Consider the following 25,103-nt stretch of genomic DNA (forward strand, 5'->3'; position numbering starts at 1 on the left):
TCTGCATTTAATACAGAAAATAATACATGATACCCAGTTTCATGGCATAACTAAGTTTGTGTAAAGTGTTTGGCCCATTTATAAATAAGTGTGTAATAAGTGGGAATTTTTTTGTGGATTCCTTTCATTTTGGGTAATAGTTGTACACAGTATCTATGTTCGTAGAGCATTCTTAGAGAGGTGTATATAATACGGCAAATAATTCAATCATTCTCCCTTCTCTGGCTGCTGAGGGCCCTTCAGAGAAAAAAAGAAGTATGGCTCTGCTTTCTTTAAAGGGGGAAGAAAAGTGGCAGGATTGAGTCTGCGTGTCAAACTTGTTTGTTGCAGGAACTGCATTTGACATCCATCTACGCTTAGATTTGGAACTGGTTCCAGTGAATACTCAGATCTGTGCATAATATACTAGCCATTTTCCTTCCTTCATCTGCAGGAGGAGTCGGCTTCATGAGACCTGAGTAGAAGGTATGGAGCGGACTTTGTCATTCTTCAAGAACAGAAGGTTTTGGTAAGGAGATCGTTGTTTATGAAGAGCTAGTTTGTGTGCAGTCTGTCTTCTTGGTTGTAGAAAGGGAGGTAGTGTGAATTCTGATGTGCTCTACTTCTGCTGTCCTCTCCCTCCAAGGTTAAATTGGTGGCAGTTCATTGGTTTTCAAATACGGTCATTTACTGCGTTTTAAAAAAGGTGCATTGGAAGTACATGAGCCTTTTAAAATGCCTTTGAATGTAGATCCTGCTGTAGATATACTGGTACAGGTATCTTAGTCAACTCTTACTTGTATGCAAAGTATGATGTTTACGGTCTGCCTTTTTAGATTTTTACCATAAAAGGTGGTCAGTTTAGGAACTGTGGGCAGGGCCATTTGCACATGGGCAAAAGAGTGGTTTCTCTGAGCTATGGCTACAATTTACAGGTTTATCCTTAGTAGTTTTGAAAAAATACTGTGTACCACGGACCTGCTTTTGATACATATGAGCCAGGGAATTGTGTTGTGCATTCCTAAAGTGAAGGAGATGGTTACTCTAGAACTTCATATAGTATTGAGAATGAAGGAAAAGGACAATTCCAGATTAAGGAAATACACATAATATAAAAATCTAAATATACAAGTTACGAAAATCGCAATGTTTTGTTTGAATTGTACATGTTAGATTTCATTCAGTAATTTCATGTAAGATCTGTCAGAATTATTTTTTTTTTCTGGACAGTGCAGAAGTTACATATTTTAATAAAAACACCGTATATAAATTGAGTGACATGAAAAAATATCTAGAGCACACAGTTAACTCATTTTGCAGCATTATTTTTTCTTTTAATTTTCCAGTTTTTAATTGTAACTGTTTGTTTACTCCATTAAAAATTATTTCCAGCAAATGGCAAGTGTTTAAGAGAATTGTTAAGAGATCGATCTATACTATTCTATGCGAAGCAGAAATCCACTGGGGCTCATTGAAGTTCTTTGTAGATGTCTTTTCTGTAGCAGAAACAGTGTCTGAGACAAAGAACTACAAAATTATACATGTTTTGGATTTTCCATCCTCTCCACTTCCGCCACCACCTCCAGCTGCGTTTTCAGCTAAAAAACAGAGAAGGAAAGTGAATATTTTCTGTTAATTTTAGCTGCTCTAATTTCTTGTTAAAAAGGCATTGCTTTTATGATATGCATATGATGTGTGTTTTGACCTTCTGAAAGTTGAATGTGCTTTCACTATTTGTCTGGGAAAATGGAATAAGAAACAGTAACACATGCTATATATACCTATGTGTATATAGTGTAGCAGTTGATAGCAACATTTCTCAAAGGACCAAACACACTGAACCACTCTTACTGGAAAGTTCCAGTAGTTAAAATAACTCTGTCTCACACATACAAAACTGAGGTATGCAAGCCATGCAAAAGAAATAAACTGTGGGATCAATATAATCTGTGAATCTATTTTTGAAGCAGATGATACAAAAACTTTAATTTGATCTAATTGCATAAGCTTTTATCCAACCCTACATGAATCCCTTTGTAATTACAAATTGAGAGACACTTTTTATGTTTGTTATCTATAGCTACTGATTTTGTTACTGTCTCTCTCAAATGATTCCACAGATGTTCGTTGGTCATAGTTAAGATTCTTTCAATATAATAAATTGCGTTTTCAGGTTCATTTAAGGTAAGATACCAATATTAGAATTAAAACTTACATTTGAAAGCTGTGGATCACCATGTTACTAGGTCATTTTCGACCCTTTCCACCTGCATTGAAACATGTCACATAATCAGTGTCCTACCCTCTGTAATTTGTGGATATAATCAACACTATGTTACTAACTATGTATTTTATTTTCTTAGTTTAATACTGTATTCTGTTTCAGTTTCCGTTCTGAACTTTCCACTGTAGTGGTTCAGCAAATATGTTTATTTTGTTTTCTGTCTACTGAATGGCTAAGAATACCCAGGTCAGTGTGATCTAGAGAAACCACTGTGGTTCAGCATGTATCAAATTATTGTTTGTATGAACTGACTTAACAAACCCATATATTTACATGGCCTTGATTTGAGAGTGTCAGATCTGTTCTTCACAAATGTGCATGGCCTCATTCCAGTGCACATTTAAAAAGATGCAAAATAATTCACTTACATTTTGTGATACCAAATGCAAAGGTCAGATCCTTAGCTCCTGCAAATCAGTCCGTCCATGCTTGCCTGTGTAAGGTTCCTTGTGGGAAAACACTTCTTTCCTTAAGCCAGTGACTAAGTGATTCCAAAATACCAATGATGTAAGATGGTCCTAACTTCAAGTGGAAGTAGAAATACCTGAGTCTTCCTAAATGTATAATTTAATTTTTACTTAAGAACCTTATGCTTAAGGGCATAGGATCAGACTTTAGTAACTATACTCTTTGCCAAGAAAGCAAATGTATAAGGAGGTTTGTGTGTAGGTCCCGGGTTGATTTGTTTTGTTTTGCTGCTATTTCTGTGAAGTTCAGATGCTTACATTCCAGTGTAAGGAAAGAGTACTTTGTTCCTACTCACAACCCGCTAGTTCTCAGCAATAAATTAATCTTAAATAAATAAGATTATATGATTACTTGCAAAAAAGTGTCTTTAAAAATAAATTTGGGAGACAATGGGGTGGGCATAATTTCTGTGAAAGTGTGTGTAAGTGGTATCACAGTGTGAGCAGGCCAAAATATTTTTGGTAATTTTATTACAATAATAATGTTTGACTCATTTTATTAAGCTTCTCTTTCAAAAATCTGCTTTGATTAAATTATGTAGCTTAAAGTACTCTTTTAACCACTTTGCAACAACTTTTTTTTTTATTTTAGCCTAGTATAATTTCTTTTAGGAGCCAATAACTCTCTAGTTCCACTTCACACTCTGACAGTAACTGGATGGGTGGCCTCGAGTAGCCTCTCTTTTGTGTGAAATGTGAAGAATACTCACCTATTTCCCACAGACACTGATTAACAAATAAATTATTCAGTACTATTTTATGTTTTAAAGAAGTGAAACACACACTTAGAGTAAACTAACTTTTCTTCTTCGAACCAGCTGACAATAAATCATTCTGTAGTAATCACATGTGTTTTTGTTTTAATCTCTGAACCTTTTCAGTCATCTCAGCTGATTGGCAGAGCTGTTGACCTGCTGTTCCACATACAATACAGAATAAAAATAACTGGCTCACTTCAATCTTACACTTGAGTGATAGGTTCTCAGTTTCTATAAAATAAGATTCTCTTCTAGGTTATCAGAGGCAGAACCGTACTTTCAATTTTAGGACTTGGGCTGTCTTAGGAAGATTAGTGTTAAATTTGTAATATGAGAGAGTGTATTTCAGCCAAGAAACTGATGGTAGGGAACTAGAGCCAAAAGCTTTATCTTAAACTTGGAAGAGAAGTGGGGATTTGCGCTGCTTTTTTATGTTCCAAATGCACACTATTCATTCCCATCTCTTTTCCTTATGCTTTTCATTTTCAACTTAAACAAAGCACCTGAATACATTTGGGGCTGATGCCACACAGAATTTTGATACATCTCTATTACTTCAGGTGATTGCAGCATTTACAGATAAATGTTTAATTACATTCAGTTTTAAGTCTTAAGACAAAAGAAATTTTACATTCCTTTCACTTTTGTGATGGTCATATTTTCTGTAATTCTGCAGTTTAGAAAATTAGGTCAGTGTACTGGATTTGTGTAATCTTTAAAGGTTACTCCTCTTCCAAGTAAAGATAACACTAATTTGGCTAATTCAGAACTTGCATACCATTAGTATAAAGTTTAATAGAATATCACACAAGTGCACTGCATGTGTGAATTTGACAGAGAGAGAGAATATGTTGACTGCCTTACACATATATATATAAATGAAAACCTTAGAAGTTACTTAACCTTTTTTGGCAGCTGCTTCTTCATCCTTTTTCTTTTGTTCCTCAACAACTTTCATCTTCTCTTCATATTCATCAGCTCGTGTTTTCCATTCAACCCTGTTGTTTTGAAGACCATCAAACATAGGTGCAATTTCCTTGTGAAACCTTGAGAATTCCTATACAAACAATTTAAATTAGTAAATTAGAAATTTGTAAACACTGATGATTTTGCAGTCTGAATTTGTGGAAATACTGCTGTTTTGCAGAGAAAACTAACTTCCATTTTTCTATTAAATCTAATTCAGTATGTATGCTAGATTAAATAATTTTATTTGATTTAACATTTTTTTCAAGCGCTTGTTCCATCTCTGGTAGTGGGTTTTCTGTAGAAGAGAAAAAATTTTAACAGAAATAATGTGAGTACCTGCTGGTGCACATTCGAAAGCATGTTCTTGGCCATGCAGTGGTGGCATATTATTGGAAATACCGTGTTGGGATAATACCCTATTGTGCACATAGTCAGTTAGAAAAGATCTGAATTATATACTGCACATTTTAGTATCTTCCCTAATCCCACATTTGATAGTCAGAGTCATATAATACAATTATGACTATGATACATGATATTTTATCATATTATTATCAGTATCAGGATATAATAAAAAAGTCTAGTATCCTATAGTATATTCCAAGCAGATGGGGGTGTATCTGAAGATGTTAAAATATTACATGCATAATATGCAAAAAAATGTCTGCATGACATTTTGGGATAATATTAAAAGCTAGACAGGGATTAATAATGTTGGCATTTCAGTGCCTTACAGAAGATACAGAATATCTATATTTCCAGAATATTGCGGGTTTCCTATTCCCTTTGCTCTACCATTAACTGCTTTCTGTAACCATCCACACGTTGCATACTTATATTAAATGGGACTGTGAAGAATCAGACTGGGCTTTCTAGGTCTTTCAAGGTAGTAGCAAAACCTCAGTGCCCTCAAGTTTCACTGAGATCTTCACTTTTTATGAATTTGCTTCACATCTCCTGAATTTGCTTTGTGGGAACAATTCTTCTGAGTAACAAAAGATTGAAAAATTGTGGCGGTTGTGATAGTTGATTACCCTGTGACCAAAAGTCCTGCTGCTGTCTAGAATTTTTTAACTGCAGCAGTTTGTCACTAATTGTGCCATCAGAACTGCTGCAGTGGGAAAACAAAAAAAAATTAATTCTTACCTTGTACACAAATGTACACACAAAATCTATGAAACCAACTTGGAGCTTAGGTAGTTCATCTCCTTTGTTTCTGTCCATCATAGGCTAGAACAGAATAGCAGTAATTTAGATTATGTAGATACCATGCTTGTTGGTATAATGATCTAGTAAGCATCATGGACCATTATCTATTCAATGTTTTAATAACAGTTAATATTGCTTAACACAATTAAATTATTTAGTACTTACAATTGGTTGTTGCTGTAGCACAGTTCGTTCCAGGTCACCTTGCTCCCAGAATTCATTTGCAACCATGAGGGCAACCTGAATAATCACAATTCAGTGGAAGTGTCAGCAGAAAGCAATAAATTTAAATAAATAAATAAAAGAACACAGCTTTCCAGAAAATGTGAAAATGTTGATTAACCAAGAACTGGCATATTACTGTTTACTACTTAACTATTACTACTAACTTCCCTTCCACAAAGAGAGGACTTATTTCTTGCTAGCTGCGTTCTCTCTTGAGTAGTTTAAAAAGTTCACCAGAAATAGGGAGTTTTGGTCAAACACAATAGAATTCCACTCTTTAATCCCTGTAGAGATAGTCAAGGACTTATTTCAAAAATTGTAGACACCCTCTGGTGTACTTAGGCTTTTTCCAGCAAATTATCTCTACCAATATTCTGGTGCATGCTGAGTAAATGATAGATTATTGTCAACAGGAACAAGACAGTATTAGCAACATAACAGAATCTTCTAGTACCTGTAATGTGTATTACTTAGAAGGCTCCACAAGCATCTTGCAATTGTATTTTGATTATGCGTTGTTAAAACCTATTCCTGTAAGGCTAAGTGATGAGCTTCAGCGTGATGGTCAATAAGTACTGAAGTACTTGCAGTACTTATGTACAAAGCAGTGTCACACTGTATTACAGAATTTATTTTTAGCATGTTTAAGCTACTTTGAAATGGCACCAAGATCTACAGAATAGACACAATTAATTCAAATTATACTGTTGTTAAATCTGTGCCTTAAAAATACCTGAAAAATAGCAAAAGTTGGATAGCAGAAAAATAACTGCGTAATATTTAAGGGTAGCTAGAACAGCTGACAGAATCAGGGATGCCAGTTTTAGCTGAAGGACAAATAGGGAAGGGTGGAACAACTGTAGAGTGGTTGGGGAGAGGCATCGTGGAACCCTTACACTCACAGTGACAGAAAAACAGGTTGTTTTCTGGAAGCACAGTTGGGTGCAGATACTTAAATATATGAAATTATAATAAGTAATTTTTTTTTTAAATTATCATGCACCAAATAGGCAGTAAAACAGATAGCAAATGCACTATTGTCTGTTCGAAAAGTACCTACCTTACTTTGCACTTCCCAAGGCTTGGTTATAGCAGACAGGTCACATCCAGTCATCATCATAGCCCTTTGAAAACACAAAACAAAACAGGAGCATAGTTAGGATGGTGACAGAAAAAAAAAAGTCTAGATTTTTTAAGGAATTTAGATACCTAAGATGCAGATGGATGCACATTTTGCACACTTTGAGAAGATTGTAGACATCCATTTCTAATTTAAAATCATGATTATGCTCATTATTGGACAATAACATAATTTACATGTTGAGGTGCCTAAATTCTTTTAAAATCTGGACCTAGATAACTGATTGAATAAAAAATAAAATATTAGCCACCTACATGATGACTTCTTTTTTGGTTGGGTCAATAGATATGTATTTAATTGCTTCCTCTTCTGTTTCCATTTTTTCAATTGCGTCCACAATCTTTTGAAACATAGTTCTTTTCCTGTTAAAATATACCAATAAACCATATATAGTTCCTGCATTAAAAATGAAATAGAAAACCATATTTCTGATATTTATGCTTTTCCAAAGTAGTATCCTAGTCATAGTAGTACCAGAGTGACACTTTCTTCCTGTTGAACTCAAACTTTTCAGGTAACCTAGCACATTTAGATTTTGCTATATACCACTGACAGGTAAAGTATTTATGTCAGAATTCCTGACAAAGAAACAAATAACCAATTTCCTAACTCTTCATATTAAACTGTTTGGGGTGACATTCTTATTTCTTTAGTATTTTGTTTGTTACTTCCTGTAACATAATGAATTGGGAAAAGTGAAGCAAATACTAATAAATGTTCTTCTACTCCCTCCCCTCAAAAATCCAAAGAAGCACTAAGACCTGACTGAGAAGAACTTTGAAAGACATAAAGGTGTCTTGCTATTGCTTAATAAATCTCTTAATTTGCATTTAGAATGAATGAAATAATGGAATTACTGTTCACTAAAATTTAATAACTGCTGTTGAGCAATTTACTGAATTGTTTCCTGTCTCCTGGCTTTAAATTGTCCCAGTCATAAGACATCTGGACCAAAACAAAAGGCTCCATATATCTTTAAGGAAAATACCCATTATGAAAGCACATTAAGTCAGTAACTTAGGAACAGGATGGGTGATTTGATATTTGGAGTCTTTGGCATATTTAGCACTGGGATCAGTTGATGTCTGCAGTTTTGTTTTTAAACCAGCATCTTAATTTCCGTGTCATAAGCATACTCCTGTTTAGTATGAGTAATTGTAGTATGGTACACTGAATATCACACACGCACACAACCTTACGATTAGGCTACAGAACCCACACCTCTGAAATATAGTGTTTGCTGTACCTAAAAGCATATTTGAATGACCTATGAAATGTGTACTAAGTATTATATACATTTGTGTTCTCTAATTTGAAAGCTTATAATGAATCTAAGAATGTCTCTCTTTTTACAAGAATTAGACTGAATGACAATTTTAAATATAGCTCTGTACTCTGCATATAAACATTTCTGTACTCTGCATATAAACAACTGAAAACTACAGTTATAAATTGTATAGGATTGACATTTTTTTCAGTAGGAAGTTATACAGAATTTAGTACTTACTTGAAATACAAAGCCAAGTCAGTTGCTATTATTGCAACTTCAAATAAGTGCAGAACAGTTTCAAACTGGCGCTTATTTAGGTTCTGGAAGATGTTTAAACTCTGCAAGATGGAAAGTTTATGAATTCAATTCCTTTTATAACATTGTCTTTGGTTTGTACTATACAGGTTGCCTCAGAATAGTATAACAAAATTGGCCAACTACCATCCCTAAATTAAAATAATGCTACAAATGAAAAATTATTCAATTGGTAGAGATGGCCCTTATTCATGGCTAATAAATGGCTAAATAACTGTGTGAATGGTAGGTGGATCTAAGATGCTGCCCCCAGAGGCTGCACAAATAACTAAATCCACAGTTATTCAAACAGTTGCAAGTCCTGCTATTGCCATATATAAATTAAAACCAAAGAAAACCACCTATATCCCACATAATTAATACAGAAATGGCAGTTCATAATATTTTCTTTACAGTTCACATTCCATAAACCTAATTTTCCTAGACTCTTTAAAACTTCACAGTAGACACCTTTTCCTCCTGTTAACCTGGGTCAGCACAATTGCCTGCAGTGCTGTTGGGGACCTACTATAGCAAGTGCAATGGCCTTTTCCTCAGGCAAAGGGAGTTAGAGCATCACGCTCAGCATTTTTCTAAGTGTGCTGGTTTTCCTTCCTTCTTTAACTGAGGGGACAATACCTGTGAGAGCATGGGGTGCAGCGATGCTGCTGTTGAGAGCCTCCAGAGATCCTGACAACTGCTCCAGCAAAAAGCAGGGGTTAGTCCCCAGCATCTCACATTTGAAAAAGTACATTGCCGTCAATAAAGGTAAAGGTGGTTTCTGGTTTTTTTTTAAATCATAAATCATCTGTGGTTTTTATGATCATTGTGCTACTGGTTAGTGTGAGGATTTAGTCTGTGGCCTCACGAGGTCAGAAATAGCACCACCACAGGGATTAGAAAATGAAAAATGAAGGTGGACGTGGGTGCCTACCATGTGGCTGTGAACAAGTGGGATGGAAGGGGCACATGTGTTCAAGCCTTGCCTGTAAATCTCTTATTTCCCTGCAAAATATGTAGTAGAGTTGTAAATAGTCTCTTCCCTCGTAGCCAGGACAGAGCCAGGCACCGCTGAGGGAAGGATGGCCGATCCCTGCCAGAGGAGCAGGGCTTCGCAGTGCAGAGGGCCCCAGCGGGCTGCACCGCTGCCATTTTGTTGAGCCTGAGGAGACTGCGGTGGGGAGCCTCATCTCTGCAGCTGCTGGGGAAGGGCAGCTGAGGGCGTCTGCCTAATTCAGGGAAGATCAGTAATGGGAGCTGCAGCAGAGCCTCATGATGCCTTCTCTGTTTTAGCAGGGTAAGGTGTGTGGGGGGTCTGGCCTGGGGTTAAGGGGGCCCTCCATAAACAGCTCCATCCCTTTGCTCCTCAGCTGCCAGAGCCAGCAGCTGAGCTCAGGCCTCCTGAACCAGGGGCAGCAGCTTAATTACAACATTCTGTATGTATGTATTGTATTTTCTGCTTTGGTTTCAACATTAGTTGTTTTGTGAAAGTGGAAAAAACCTGAGAAGTGTGAGTGAGGCCCAGAGGAAAACCTTTCTATCTTGAGTGAGTCTATTCCTGGTGGAATTACTGATGTTTCTCTAGAAGTGGACAGTGCATAAGAATTTGGCTTAAACTTCTGAATTTTAGCATGATTTCTTAATCTGGGCCTAGAGGAATGAATGACACACAGTGAAATTTGTAACACCATAACTTAATTGGATCTTTTGTGTTAATTAGTGTGAGCAGAAGGTTCATGCAGACATACCTCATCTTGCAGTAGGGTTTTACTGTACTCTAGGTGATGCCTTTCTAAAATGGAAGAGCCATGGAGTTTTGCCAGCGGAGCAGCTGACCTGTTGAAAAAGAAGCAATTTTTTATAATATTTTGGAGGCAATATTTTTGATTCAGGATTCAGATTTCTAGGATTAAAATGCTTCTGATCTGCATGTTCAATAGTTTAATCTATATATCTTAACCATTGGTATGATGCAGAGCAAAAAAAAAAAACTTGCTTGCCTTCACTCTTGTGACTGAGTAATGATGGAAATTGGAGAGCACTGCGTGTTCAGTGCCCACTAAAAGGCATGGTTAGGTGCCTCAAAACTCAAAACCTGTGTTTTTTAAAACATGCCTCTATTTTGTCTTGCACGTTCAGTTTTGCTGTTTGTTTAATCTACGCACCTTCTGTGTACCTTAAAAATAGCCTTTATGCATCTCTTGGTATTTATTGTATGGCATGGCTTTTGAACTTGTCTGTCTGTAATGACTGTGGGTCATGTACTCTGTGATTCAACTTACTGTAAGTAAGTTAAATCTAAAGTAACAGTATAATGGAGTTTAATTCCTTTAATGCCCTTGGGCTCCTCCCCTCCCCCAAAATCACCATTTTATGGTCTGCGCACGTCCTGACAGCTCAAGTATGTTCAATCTTATCACAGAGCTCAAAGCAGTCCTCTGACGTTGGGCTAAGCTTCAAGCAGAGGAAATTCTGCGTCAGACTATGGTAGTGGGAGGAAGGGAGAAAAGTCCTATCTATGTAGGCTCCAGGTGGTTCTGCGTGTTTGGAAGTGTATTTTCCTCCTTTCTTCCCTTGGCTAATAACTCAGTTCCTCAGATAACCCAAGGCGGATTGCTACGTGCTACCTGTATTTTCTGACTTGTGATTAGGGCTGTCATGGTAAAGCCTGATAACTTTTATAAATAACTTTACTGCGTATGACCTCATGTAGAGGGCTTTCAGCTAGGGAAGACCACAGTAGGAAGATTCAAAACCTCCCTTAAACTTATTTGGATGAGAGGCAATCCGCTGAATAAGAATCGGCATCTGTCATTCTCTCTCCTACGTTACCTGGAGAATCCCTGAGAATAATCAAAAAATCCCCATGCTCCAGCATGCAGGCTGAAACGCCTCCTCTGGGAGGATCATATCCAGGGTCAGAGGAGGAGGATGAATCATTCTGGAGATACAGTTGGTGGGAAACTGTACTCAGAAAATCATGGTTATAATCTTCTGGTACACGTGACATTCTGAGAAACCTGTGTTCTCTGGCTAGCACATAGAAACAAGCACTAACAGATCACGTAAAAGACTAAGTGGTAGATCGTTCACTCTTCAGGGTCTCACCATGATATGTAATGTTGTAATGAAAACGTAAATTTAAAACAAAATTAATTAATACTGGTTTATAACAAGCATCTACTAATTAATATTGTTTGATAACAAACAAGGGAAAAATCACAAAGAAATCCTTCAGAATATTTTCTCAGAACAAAAAGAAGCATGAATTGCAAAGCTTAACTTCATGATGTGTAACTTACTGCCATGGGGACTCAGTGGCAGAACGCAAGCTCTGTGGCTCAGAATCCTGTATAACATGAGGAGATTTCACTTCAGGAAAGGACCTACATCAGTCAGTAAACTGAGTGGGCGGGAACAACTGAGCTAGTCAAATCGGACAGTAGAAAACAGAGAAAAAGAATGCATCTTAAATCCTGTCTCCCTCTAAACTGGCCCTTGTCTATGCCACATCCTGAATCCCTCTCCAGAAAAGCGCTTATGCCCTGTCTTGAAAAAAAGTAATCCAATTGGGGATTTTGATTTACTTTTCTCATTTGTTTGTGGCCTCATGTGTGTGAGGCTCTGCTACAATCCAAGCATTGCAAGAGCTTAGTCTCTTAAAAATGAATTGCAGCTCCAGGAGACCATTCTAAGATTCTGCTTTTGCATTTTGTCTTTGTGTTTCAGCTGTCATGACAAATGCTCTGAGACAGAAATCTTCTGTAGGATACAAGTTCATTCATGCCAGATGTATATGGAATATATATCTTACCTTTTTGCAAGTTTTGACGTGTTTTTTTTCATTTGCCACTAAAAATACTACGTATCCATATACTTGAGCATTTGTACTTACTTCATCTGATACAAGTTATTGGTCCCTCTGTGATCAATGTCATGGCAGAAAGCAGCAGCAACCATGGCAAAGGCTTCTAGATCAGTATAGTATTTCTTTATTCTGCCTGTCTGTAAAAGAAAACAGACAATTCTGAGTGTGTACCTTCCTGAATTTTTCAGTTGGAATTGAAAGGAAAACTAAATATTGAATGTAAGGTTAATATTAGCAACATTACCATCAGCAGAGTAAACATTGTTTGTCCCACATTGAATCCATGTCGCCAGTTATGGTAAGTGATATCTCGATAACCCTTCCTGACTGTGTACATCCATCTTGTAAGGACCTATTATCAACAAAAGTTATTAAGACTGTGCTGTTAATTGAAACAAAATTATGGCATTCCTATAAAATTACTGGAATAAACTATGAAATTACTGTAATAATGTGCAAGTTCTATGAAAATAATTGCTTTTCATTGAATTAAACATGGAAACAGCAAATTGTTCTTATGTAAATGCATGTTGATTTCATTCCTTCCATAGCTCACACAATTTCAGGATTAGTTTTAAGTCTTCATGACAACTAAGCAAATGTTTAATTAAGAATGGAAGATTGTTATCCATACCACTAATATTTCAGTATTGCCTACTTCTATATTAAAGTACCTACAGTCAGCCATTTTTCTTCTATCTTAAAATAAATATAAACAAGACAAAATAAATCATACCTCAGCTGGGACTTTGAACTTTTCAACAACATTTATCTCGAAGAACAGTCGTATTCCACAAGTTATCAGGCCGTGCTCTGTAACAGGAAAGTCACTGAAGCGGAATTCATACAGTTCTAAATCTTTTGGATCAGGTAATTCTTCTTTCTGTTAGGAAAAGTCAAAAACACAAGAGTTTTTCTGGCAAGAACAAAGTTGGAAAAACTTTTTTATTTTCTTTTCTGACTTCAGTAGAAACATTGCCTAAGGACAGTATGCTTACTATATCTTTAAAGGCCTCAGGTTTCAGTACAAACTAATGTGTATTAAGTTATGAAACACAATCGTGTTACTGCTGGCTTTCTTCTCAAAGAGGATAGGTAAAAGTCTTGGCCAGGTGGTGTTTCTTCCTACTCTGAATTCCAACACAGTATGTTGTGACCATCTCAACATTTCCTTAGTTCAGAAATCTCAGGCCTTGGAGTTTCTCCTTCCTAGTATAAAATCCTATGATTCTCTCACTTTTAGACTGGTCTCAAGGCTGCAGTTCATCTTTTTCACAACCAAAATTATTCTTGTTAAGTGCTGTTCTTCCCTTTTGGATCTTATGAATAGTGATGAATATAGTGACCAAAACCAACCTGTCTAGAACAAAACATTTTTTACTTTTATGGTAGAATAAAGTCTAACAACAACATCTTTTTTTTTTTTTAATAACAGAAGGCTTGCTTGCATGCCTACCTACCCATAGCCTTGTCTTCTCTTGGAGAGCCTATAGGCAAGCAAAGATTCCTGTACATTTTTTAACCTCTGGAGTGCTGGTGGTTTGTTTCTGCTCCACAACCAACTCTCAAAATTAGTCTGTCTTACCCTGTCTCCTGTGAGAGTCTCTCTTTGTCTGTGATAGCCTACATACACTTAATAGACAAACCTGTAAAGTTGATTTGGTACATGGAAAGTGGACTGCAAAATCCTACAAGATCAGATGTAAAAATTCACAAATCTTATTGTGTTCTTGTTTGTCTGCTTGCAATAGATTCTTGACTGCTTGGCTCTTGAATGATCTCAGTATATGCATAAAGTAAAAATTGTTACAATGCTTAAATGTACAAAGCATATAGTATTCGTGGTTCTTATGGCTTACTCCAAATCCCTTAGAGTCATTTACTTTCTAGTGCTGTAGTTGGTGGTGATTCTGTCCTAGTCATTGCCTTTCTGTAGTTTACAACACTCTATTCTGAAAAATCCTGACCACTGATGAAAATGACGGATCATTCCAGAAGTAGTGGACTGTATAAGTACATAATCTTTTCTTCATGTACTAAATTTCATTAGAAGCTGTCTGGATGCCATTCAGGGATTTTTCTCTCTCTGAAAGGCAGATACAGAGCTTAGGCCAGCTCTTTCTTGTACTGAAGAACCTCCATAAAACATATACTAAATTCTATAATGCAGAGGATACAAAAGTTAAGAAGCGGGTATTAAATTTAAATTATTTTGTATACATTCTGTAGAGTCACATTGAATAGCTTAACTGGTAATAGTGATATTAGTGAACTGTTCTATAACACTTTTCATCTGTATATCCCAAAGCCTAGGGAGAGCGGTATTATATTTTAAAGGATGCACCCCAATCCAAACAAGAATTAATTCAGGGAAGTCTGATGCAACACAGAAAATAGATTATATGAACACAATGACTCCCTTCCTCCATAGTAGTCTATAAATGATCTCCATTTTACCAATAAGGAAAAAAGGTGACTGAATGTATGCACATATTGCAACAAATAAGGCTGAACATCCACGCAAAGGTATTTCCTTCTCTCTGGGATTTTCCTTTATATCTACTGTCATCTGAGGTCAAGGACAAGGAAACCTGCAGCAGTGGTGTTTAAGACCCATTACTTTGTGAATCATCAGATCTAGAAACACCTGCTTTATCCCATTAGCTATGTGGGATTCCAGGTCTTATAATAGGATAAAGCATTTGCATGTAGCCTTGGCAGTGCAGAATATTAGACCTTTGAATTTGTGACTCCACAATGTTGAGAGAACTCATTTTAATTGCTTTTTGGAGATTTAAAAATTCATATCAGTATTATGTTTTTACATTTGGAGCCTGTACCATAATAATCACTTATTGCTCTACCAGTAGAGAGATTTTATAATGTTTATCTATTAATTTTTGCAATTCTTCATGCAGCTAAATTAAATTTACTTTCAAAGGTATGTGAAGCTACACACGGTCTGTTGATGTTTTTTGGTTTCACTGCTTGTAGGCTGTGTGAGCTTCTGTTTTGTGGGAGCCAGTAAAACCTTAACACCATTGCATTCTGGCATGCACATGTACATAACTAAAAATAGTTTAATGACATCTTTTCCCTATGGTTATGTCTACATTAGCAAATGTGGTGTAATAGGAGGAAATACATGAAGTGGTTGGTACTGGAAGTCAACAGATTTGTGTGTATTTGACCTTTTTTCTTCAGCCTAGCTCTGTTTTGATCCATTAACAGTGGGGGTTCAGTCAGTGTTTTCCTGGAGCACATCTTTGAGTTTTGTTTCAGACGAAGTAAGCCAGTGCAGGTGCTCCAGGACCACTCCACAAGAAAAAACAAAGTGCAGTAAGTGAGCACAAGCAGGAGTTTTCCTCCAAAAAGGCACTCCCTTTCTAGATCGAAATACTAAGGCAGCCAGAGGACTGCACAGTCTGGAAAAGAAGGTGACTCATTTTTGGTTTAGTAGTAGCAGAGTTTTAACCGATTAGGTCAAATCTGTTTCATTACTGTGAAGTCACTGATCACTGTCTTTGCACTTCACTGCCTAAGGAAATGCAGGAAAATTAATCTGAAAGTAGGTTAGTTCCACTGGAGACTCCTACATGTGTTCTCTTACTCAGAATGAAAGTGACCTTACATCAATGTCCCTTCTTTTATTTTCAAAATTAAATAAATTCAATTATAGGTATAGCACTGTCCCCATGGATATTTAAAGAAGTTAAACACTTTAAATGTTAATTCATATAAACATTTCTATATAACTCTGACTACCTGAGTCTGCTGACATATATTTGGGACAGAATGTTTCCCTGTAGGTGACAGTGGGGTCTGCACATAGAAGAACCAAAGAGGTTGAAGATGTATTATTAAATGAACTCCATCTAGCTTGTGGAACCAATAGCTAAAATCAATTATATTAATCAGGATTTGGCTATACGCAACTTTTTCTATAATGAGGACACATTACTATCTGATATAAACATGCTACCAGAATTTTCAGTTTAATGACTTACCAAAATCCTGATAAGATCCTTTTGTTCACATTCTTCTATACTATTTACATTTAATTTCTCTTTGTATTTCTAAAAATGAAAATGAGTAAGAAATTTAGGTTTTGTGTAGCAAATTTCCTACTTTAATTTTGTGACTGTAGACAGAAACTTACCAGTATAGATTCAACTTCAGAAGGGGTGGCCTTTGTCTGGTACATAAGCATTTCCTGAGCAATGTCTTTCCTGTTTTCAAGCTTGTTCATTTTGTCATAAGTGTCAGTATTTAAAACAGACCACCCCAGGAACTGTGTGAGAGTCTGGAACAAGGCCAAGCAAAGTGGAGATGACACCATGACAATAAAATTAAACTGACAATTTGAACTCATTTTTCTTAAACTCCAGTTTCTGGTAGTGCCCTTTGAAAAGCAATGTGTAACTCTACTTGTTAGAGGCCTTTACCTTCCATCAACAGGTTCTGTTAACACCTCACAGCTATTAATGACGTTGTTTGTCTCGACCTAAAAATTAAGGGTTCAAATTCCCATTTTGTATACAGGACTTCCGAGGCTTACGAAGCTTAAGTCAGCTGAGTGAACGTGGATACACTGTGTAGCATCTTATCTCGCCCAAGTGCATGTGATCATGAACGCCCTGGGAACTCCCACGATCACAGACACCATATCCATTGGCAAGCAGCACTCCATGCCTGCTTACCCACTGCTAATTAGGAGATGCTGACCATCACTAAAAAGTCAAAAATATTAAAAATAAAATTATATCTGACTTTTGTTCATTATTGGAATGTAAATGATCTCATAAATTTTCAGGTTTATAAAGAGAAGTAAAATTTCTGATTCTTAAGAAACTGTATAGTGAAGAAGACATTTGGTTAGATGTTAATATAGCCTATTTGAAAATTTTTAGACATTTCAAAATTACTTTTCACAATAATATTTTTGTTAACATCATATGGCTCCTTAAAGCCTCTAATCCTATTAAGCTTACTTCAATGATCTGTTCATCATACTCGTCAAAAGGTTTTCCATCTTTCCTATTGTAAAATGTTGCAACTCCCACAATTTCTTCTTTTTTGTTGACAATAGGCAATGACAGGACATTTTTGATAACCCATCCGGTCTCATCCACTGGTCCTTTCTGTGGGAAAGCCAAAGAACAGGAAATGTTGTATATTTCTTTGAAAATAGTAATACAGCTATTGATACAGGCAATGTAACAGTAAGACCCGTGCATCACAGACAAAGGAGAAATTATTTATGTAATCAACTGTATAATTAACTGGTGGAAAGCGTTAGCATATTTTTCTACAATATCTATAATTATTAACGTTACTGGAATTACCTGAAATGTGAAATATTCATCTGCTGGTGCATTCATCATGTTACAAATCTGTAGCATAAAGAAAAGGAGACATTGTTTAAATGGATATAATGTGCACCAAGACTTGGCCTGATATTTTAAAAAGGCATGTTTATTTTCTGAGCTAACAACAGTGAGCACCCTAGCTAGCTACAGAAATTAAAAATGTTCCTATTAAATTAAATGTGATGATTATTCTAACAGACATCATTCTGGAGTGCTTGTAGCGAAGTCCCTCATGTATGATGTCTCACAGTGCATAAGAATAATGGTTAAGAAAATCACTTCCAGTTTAAAATGGCATGGGGGTTTATAGAAAGAAATAACCGAGTACTAAGGGCTCTGCCCTTACTGCTGTTAAAAATGCCATAGGATTACTAATAACTGTCATACATCACAACTTTGAATTACGTATATTGGCTACGCAAGAAGAGATAAGAAAAAAAGAAAATTTTAAAACTGTGTATATGATGATTTTCTTACTTTGACATTTTGTTGTGAGACTTAGCACACCTGGAAAGTGACATCAGACGCACACATTATTCCTCCGATGTCACCACAATCAGAGGGAAATTTTCCTGACGTTTTGGTCGTTTGTGCTGAGGGCTTGTCTCCATCCAGACTACTGATTCACATGATTTCACTGGGAACCAATGACACTGGAAGCAGCACAGTATTTTTGTAGAGGTTTCTGGTCGTGGGGAGGTTTGGGGGGTTTTTTTTGTTCAATCAGAAGAACTGCATGAACTAAAACTTATAGTTTTTATTTTTGCTATGAACTTACAAATCCATTTTCAGCGACATATGTCGGCAATCCACTGACAAGACACCAGTGGTCTGCTGGAGGTGACCTTTAGAGAGAGAATGAAATTAAATTATTTCTGCAATACAGACACGTTATTATTCTATACCAGCAATACATCTAATTACCACACATTTGCAGGCTGCCAATGAATACTCACGGAATGACTTTGATTTCTTCTTTTCCATGTAAAATATAGTCAATAATCTTATAAAAGTTGACTTCCTAAATAAAAAGAGAAAAACATGTAGGTGACCTGTACAACCTCAATGTCAAAATTAAGATTCATAAAGAGGAAAATTAATATCCTCACTCGTCCATCAGGTGTCTTGGGGCCTTTGTAAGGCTCTGCCTCCCCCAGCCGGATTGGCCACTCATCATAGAACTCCTGAGAAAATGATACACAGGGTTTAGCAAAAGGGAAAAAAAAAATCAGTTCTGTGTTCATAGACAACATGACATCTGTGTTAGCAATTTTATTTTTCCTTCTCCATAGCTGTACTATGATCACATTTCAGACAATATTAAGAAAACATTGTTAAATATATTCCAAGCAAGAAATGTTTGCCAGTAAATTGCAGGCTAATCCGAAGCTTATCTCTGGACGGTTGTACAGCTTAATTGTTGTTTTAGAAGGCAGGTGTATATATAAAGCAATAATCAGACCTGCACTTCTCTCTTCTACCCTTTCTCACATGGAATTATTAATATGAAAAATTATTTCAGAATTAGCCTTTATGTTTATCGTGGTTGTATCCTTTGTCATGCTTATATTTTGCATGTAATTTTTGTAATGTGGCTAGATTTTATATAAATTATCCCAAAGGGTTAGAAAGCATTGTAACTTTGTGTCTTGGAGGGACATGCACTAGAAATATGCAGAAGAAATGAATTATAAGGATGGATTTTACAACTTAAAATTAGGAGTAGCACATTTCTAGCAAGTAGGCAAAAGGATTGTTACCTTCTCTTTAGTCATGTCCAGCAGACCAACAGAGTATCTTTCACAATTCAAATACATTCGAATAGTATACAGTGCTTTGTGAAACTGCCGTTCTATATCTGTTAGCTCTTCAAATATTTTGTTGGCAGACCACAAAAGCATCTATTTACAACAAAAGAGAAAGAGGATAAATGTTCACAACAGTAAGAAAACATAAACATATGAATCTTAGGCATTCCAGAATAAAATGACAAGGTGCATTACTATTATCAAATAAAAAAATTAAATAGATGCTATCCTTACTTCAATAAGCTTGCAAGAATATAAAATAGTGGGAATAATAATGGTTTCACACAAAAGCGAAGTATTATCATTAACAAATTCTTCTATACCTGACTTCTTCGGGATTCAATATTGTAGAGATACGTTGTATGATGACTTCTTAGGGCCAAAGATATAAAATTGAGATATTTTTTAAAGACCTAAAAATGACAAAGAGCAAAAATAAGACAAAAGTATCAAATCAAGAGGTAGATTCACTCAAACTACTTGTTGAACTAACAACTGTACTGTTGCGTCACATTTGAGGTTATTACCTCTTCATCCTCTTTTGAGAACTCAGTGGCATTTAATTTGTTGAGTGCCATCACAACAGCAAGCACCTCTTTACCCTGCATAATTGGGGTTGCCAACATACTGATTGTGGTATAACCAGTTCTTTTGTCCAGAAAGTCAGAAAAATGGTTGTTCTGAAAGAAAACAAACAAACAAAAAAACGACATGAAACGTATAACATTTACCACACCAAGAGCAAATGATCATTTCATTTGATAATTTATGTTTGCAATGCTATGACCGCAGTTTCACAGTGCAGTAGGTTTATACTTGCAAAAAAGCATTATCATTATTTAACCCAATCTTACAGAATTATATGTACAAGCTTAACTTAGGCATTGGTTATGAATATAGCTTCTGAAACCAAGTTCTGTGCAGGTTTTTATTAGAATGATGAGGAATTTGAGGAATTAAAAATATGGGAAAATCTAGAATAAAGGAGAGAGCAATATGACTTTGTGGCTACCTGAGACTCTAATACATAAGGCTTGCATGTAAGAGAATTACTTCATAGCTATGTTAATACTTATTATTATTTAATTATTTCTGTAAATAAAATCCATGATGCTGTCCCATTACACAATGTTTAAAACTACCATCTGTCCTGAATGTATGTGGCTAAAAATGCTTCTGGCAGAGAGGCATCCCCAGCAGGTATGCATCTGGCTGAGCCGTCTCTTACTCCTTCCTGTCTGACAGACTCCCATTCCTGCTGCTCCCAGCCCAACATCTTCTTCTGGTGAATAGGAGGGTGTAGGACCAGGGGAATCAGGACACAGAGCTGCTTTTTTTGGGTGTGTGATCCTCTGGGAATAAGATCATGTGACTAATGAATGAGCCACAACTAACTACCCCACCAATTTCACCCTTGAAACTAAGTGCTGAGGAGGGTTTAGTAAAAACTATTCTTTTCATTCTTTTATGTAAAAAATACTGGGAAGCTAGTTCATGTTTCATGGAAAACTGTTTCATTTCCTCAGATCAAAGAAATTCTTGGTGTTTTCTCTGAAATGCTTTAGTGTTCTCTTTAATTTAAAAAAGGGATTTGAAATTTGTCAGGGAAATCTGTTTGTCAAGGGTTGTGTTTTGTGATGTTCTTATGATAACACATCTAAATGAGCTGAGCTATGAGTTGAGGGATTGAAAACTTTCAATATGTGCATTCTGAGAACTGACATGGTTCTACTAAGCAGCTAAAATAGCCAGACTCTGTCTTCACTGAGCCTTTTCCATCCCCTCGCATCTGCCGCTTCTAACAAGTCAGTGCTCAAACTTTTTCTTCAGAGAGATAGGCACTCAAGTCCTGGTCTACAGTCAATGGCAGATTCTCCCTGCATTTCCTTTAACAGGTCTGCTTCTGATTTCTCAAGGTGATGAGTGGTTGGTGCTAAATGAGTATGTCAAGAGGTAGTGAGCGGCCTGGTAACTGGGGAAGTTCAGACTACATTATAACACTATGGATAGGAATGGCAGCCAGCCAGAGGGAGGCCAAAGGAGTCCTGTTTTAAGGACATTCACCCAGAACCAAGGTTCCCAAACCTTACCAATCCCCTGCTGCTAGCAAGTATTTGTGAACCCACTTGTAAAGTAACTGACTTGTTAGTGCATGTCTACCCACAGAGCTGATACATATTACTGCTATTAATTACTGCATTAGCTTAGACAGCCAAGATCTGCGTGGTGGATCTCAAGGTCCCTTACTTGCTGATGGGCTGGAGAATGTTGCAGGATGCCACATAATGGAATTTCTGCTTTCATAAATTATACACAAAGCTACTTAAACAAACAAGCAAACAAACAAACATTTTCTAGGTTGTAAAATCAAGCACGAAAAGGCCAGGAAATGCCATAACTAAAATTGTTTGTCTACTATTTGGATCGTTCCTCTTAATTTCTTTTTTCCCCTCTTCCCTCTTCAGCAATTGTTTCTTGTATATGTTGAATTTATAGCATATACATCCCTGAGAAGGCAGACTGGATTTTATTATGTGTTCAAAATGTTAGGGGTGGGGTTTTTTTCCTTCAGTTCTTTATAGCCTTTAGACAGCCCATCTTTTACATTTGCATTTTAGATTTCCTTCTAGGACTGCATTTCCATGAAAGGAATTAAATGTATGGAAGTAACTCTGAAATGTCTTTTCTATATTTACTGACTGGCCTCTCTTACAGAGAATTGATTCTTTTAAGGACGGCCTGTGTCATCCCCATAAATCCCATTGAGAATAATAAAAGTAACCAATATGTTATCTCTGTAGTTCAATGTATCAGGCTGTATTTGGGTCTCTGGAAAGTGTAGCCAGTTCTGAATTTATCATCCACGTGAAGAGGGGATGTTTTCTCTATTTCTGTCAAACTTTCTCCAAGTTGTTTTCTGTTTTTCTCGGAGAAAGGTATAGGGGTATCTCACTTAACAGACATCCAGGGAAAATGCCAGTCAATCTGTCTCTTCTATGTAAACATCAAATACTGTCCTGCAGTCTGCTAAACAAGTGTGTTGTTGCATGGAAATGTTTAATTTTCTCTGAGATGTATTGCCTACTGACACAACCATTCTGGTTTTGGGTGTGTTTTTGGGCTTCAGTAACAATTTCTGAATCTCTGACTGTTTTAGCTATTCAAAATAAAGTAAATCGGGTAGAGAATTTGACCCTGTTTTGTAGTCCCTCTGCCTCACCAAGAGCATCTAGCATAATGGCGAGGCCGAAGTTCCTGGTTTTAGAGTGCTGTATGCTGCTATGAGGGAAAAAATAAAAATTTCAGACATTCCCAGATTTCTGAATACTTAAAGGGACCTGTATACACCAAGTGAGCTGAATCAGCAGGACACAGCTGCTGAGTCTTAATTTGTTTAATAACTCCAGACTGAAGGTACAAGCAGTGGTGTTCAGAAGTGTTCAGAAGAAGCACTTTAGTCATACAATTTTTGCAGAGGATAGGAAAATTTTAAAGAATGCAAGTCTGTGTTAATAAACAAAAAGTTCAGTAACCACAAGCCATCCTGAGTTGTGCCTAGATAGTGCAATGCAGAAAGATATAAATATCTCGTAACACATTGGCAGCATTCCCACAGCATATACAAAGACTCCTATCGTACATGATTTGCATATACAAGCAAAAATTTGTGCTTAGATTCAGGCTTTTCATTATTGACTGTTTTGCACATAATTGTAGGAGTTTTGAAGCCTTTATTTCCAATCAAGGTTTTAAAATATTTTCTCTTGAGAACATAAGCTCCTTTTGTTTTCAAAGAAAATCACTTTTCACAATGTCTGGACAATCGTGTTCACAGACAAATAAGCCAGAAATGTGCTCTGCAGTACCAGAGCCAGAAGAGCATCTTGGTGCTCCCATGAATATATGAATGCGGACACTTAGTCTATTTCAGCCTGATCTTATGAATCCAACCATCTTTTAGAGCAATGTGGTGAACTTTCAGCTCTCAGTTAAATCATAAAATAGGCTTTTAAAAAAAATGAGGGAAAGGTGATCTGTTGATAACTCCCTAACTGTAGTACATTTGCAAGCATTGTCTACTAGCTCCATTTAAAGCTAAGATACCTAGCCATTTACTGTACAATGATCAGTTCTGTAGAGATATCCTAAGGTGTGCAACATGTCCTGGATTTGCACTAGGCTAGCACGAGCATACATGAGTGGAAAATCAGGACACCTCTTTGTGTTCATCTTTCTGTTACAGGTGATAGAAAGTAACTGGAGAGGGGTTTGGCAGCCTACTATGGATCTAGCCTATACACTTGAAATTAGTAGCTAATTCATGTTTCTTGATTCTCCAAACCGTGGCGCCAGTTTTATCTCACTGTAACTTACCAACACTACTACACATTATTATTATAAACCTCTTACCAATGAAATATTGATATAATGCTCTATGTTTAGATCATTTGGCCTCAACTTTTCAATTCCTTTAAGTTTTATAAGCCTAATTTCCATCTCATAGCTACCAGTGGAATTTACTAAATCAGAAGTCACTGTTGTGAAAACAGTGTGATTACACCTCTGTGAAAGGGAAAAATAAGGCCATTCTTTCTAAAAATAATTTTTGTTTTCCTTATATGGCAGTTACAAATCAACTTGCTTACTGAGACTATATCACATCTGATTCTGAATTGTAGCTACACAACTGTAAGTTCATGTCTATAATAAGGTAGAATAAATATAAATGAGAAAAACTCGCTCCCCTGGGAACCACAGGCATTTTGAGAAGAAAGTTAATTTTAAAAGACTGTATGAGCAGATAATACTTTACAATTATGTAGTTTGGTTTTTTTTAAAAAAAATCAATGTTACCTTATTGTTTCTGAAAAGTTCTTACTGATGGATTGTCCAGAAGGAACCATCTTGTGTCTCTTATTTCATGGCTTGCCCTGCAGATCTTATTTCCTTTCTTGGGAGTGATATGATCTTCTATGTTTCCTTTTACCAGTTTTTAAAGACCTTATTTCTTTCATGATGAATTCTCCTTCATCGGCTGGTTTTAGATATCCCACAATTCTTTAAGCAAATTATGAAAAAGATGTCTGCAAAATTTCTAACCTTTCACAGGCTTTATTCTATGCCAAGCTTAAAAGACAGTGAAGACCGTCATTCTAATGTTCATTGAACCATCCCACAGTATTTAATAAAGGAAGTACATCTCCCAATTCATAATGTTATCTTAGGATTTGCTACCCTGTGCTCCAGAACACTGAGCTAAGCTTTGAGCATTTCTGATTGGATTAATGACAAAATGCAGCCTGAGGCAAGTGAGTTTGACACTATTGGAAACTCCAGGTCAAAGTCTGCAGTGTAAATTATTTGTTGAGTGTAAATTTGATCAGAAAATGCAGTTGTAATACTATCGTAAGTAATGAGATAGTGTAACCCTTGTTAATTTGGTTTCCATTGCACATGCAAAA

General features: G+C 36.4%; 1 protein-coding gene across 2 annotated transcripts in view; it reads right to left on the reverse strand.

Moving 5' to 3' along the window:
* Positions 1-1,506: 1,506 nt before the first annotated feature.
* The window catches only part of PDE6C (phosphodiesterase 6C), a 28,567-nt gene continuing 4,970 nt past the window's right edge, over positions 1,507-25,103 (reverse strand). The window contains exons 2-22 of one of the 2 annotated variants that reach the window (XM_076338763.1): positions 20,169-20,321; positions 19,965-20,054; positions 19,594-19,734; positions 18,943-19,017; positions 18,790-18,854; positions 18,612-18,678; positions 17,810-17,857; positions 17,456-17,605; positions 16,624-16,767; positions 16,472-16,540; positions 13,201-13,347; positions 12,709-12,816; positions 12,492-12,601; positions 10,345-10,432; positions 8,540-8,640; positions 7,287-7,394; positions 6,952-7,015; positions 5,832-5,906; positions 5,604-5,687; positions 4,392-4,545; positions 1,507-1,565 (exon numbers count right to left, since the gene is read on the reverse strand). In XM_076338763.1, the coding sequence (XP_076194878.1) occupies positions 1,507-1,565; positions 4,392-4,545; positions 5,604-5,687; positions 5,832-5,906; positions 6,952-7,015; positions 7,287-7,394; positions 8,540-8,640; positions 10,345-10,432; positions 12,492-12,601; positions 12,709-12,816; positions 13,201-13,347; positions 16,472-16,540; positions 16,624-16,767; positions 17,456-17,605; positions 17,810-17,857; positions 18,612-18,678; positions 18,790-18,854; positions 18,943-19,017; positions 19,594-19,734; positions 19,965-20,054; positions 20,169-20,321 (2,100 nt within the window). Of the gene's footprint in view, positions 1,578-4,391; positions 4,546-5,603; positions 5,688-5,831; positions 5,907-6,951; positions 7,016-7,286; positions 7,395-8,539; positions 8,641-10,344; positions 10,433-12,491; positions 12,602-12,708; positions 12,817-13,200; positions 13,348-16,471; positions 16,541-16,623; positions 16,768-17,455; positions 17,606-17,809; positions 17,858-18,611; positions 18,679-18,789; positions 18,855-18,942; positions 19,018-19,593; positions 19,735-19,964; positions 20,055-20,168; positions 20,322-25,103 lie in introns of both variants that reach the window. The other variant, XM_076338762.1, reaches the window with a different exon arrangement.

This window comes from Aptenodytes patagonicus, chromosome 5, assembly GCF_965638725.1.
Source record: "Aptenodytes patagonicus chromosome 5, bAptPat1.pri.cur, whole genome shotgun sequence".
In the NCBI taxonomy this organism is placed as follows: Eukaryota; Metazoa; Chordata; class Aves; order Sphenisciformes; family Spheniscidae; genus Aptenodytes; species Aptenodytes patagonicus.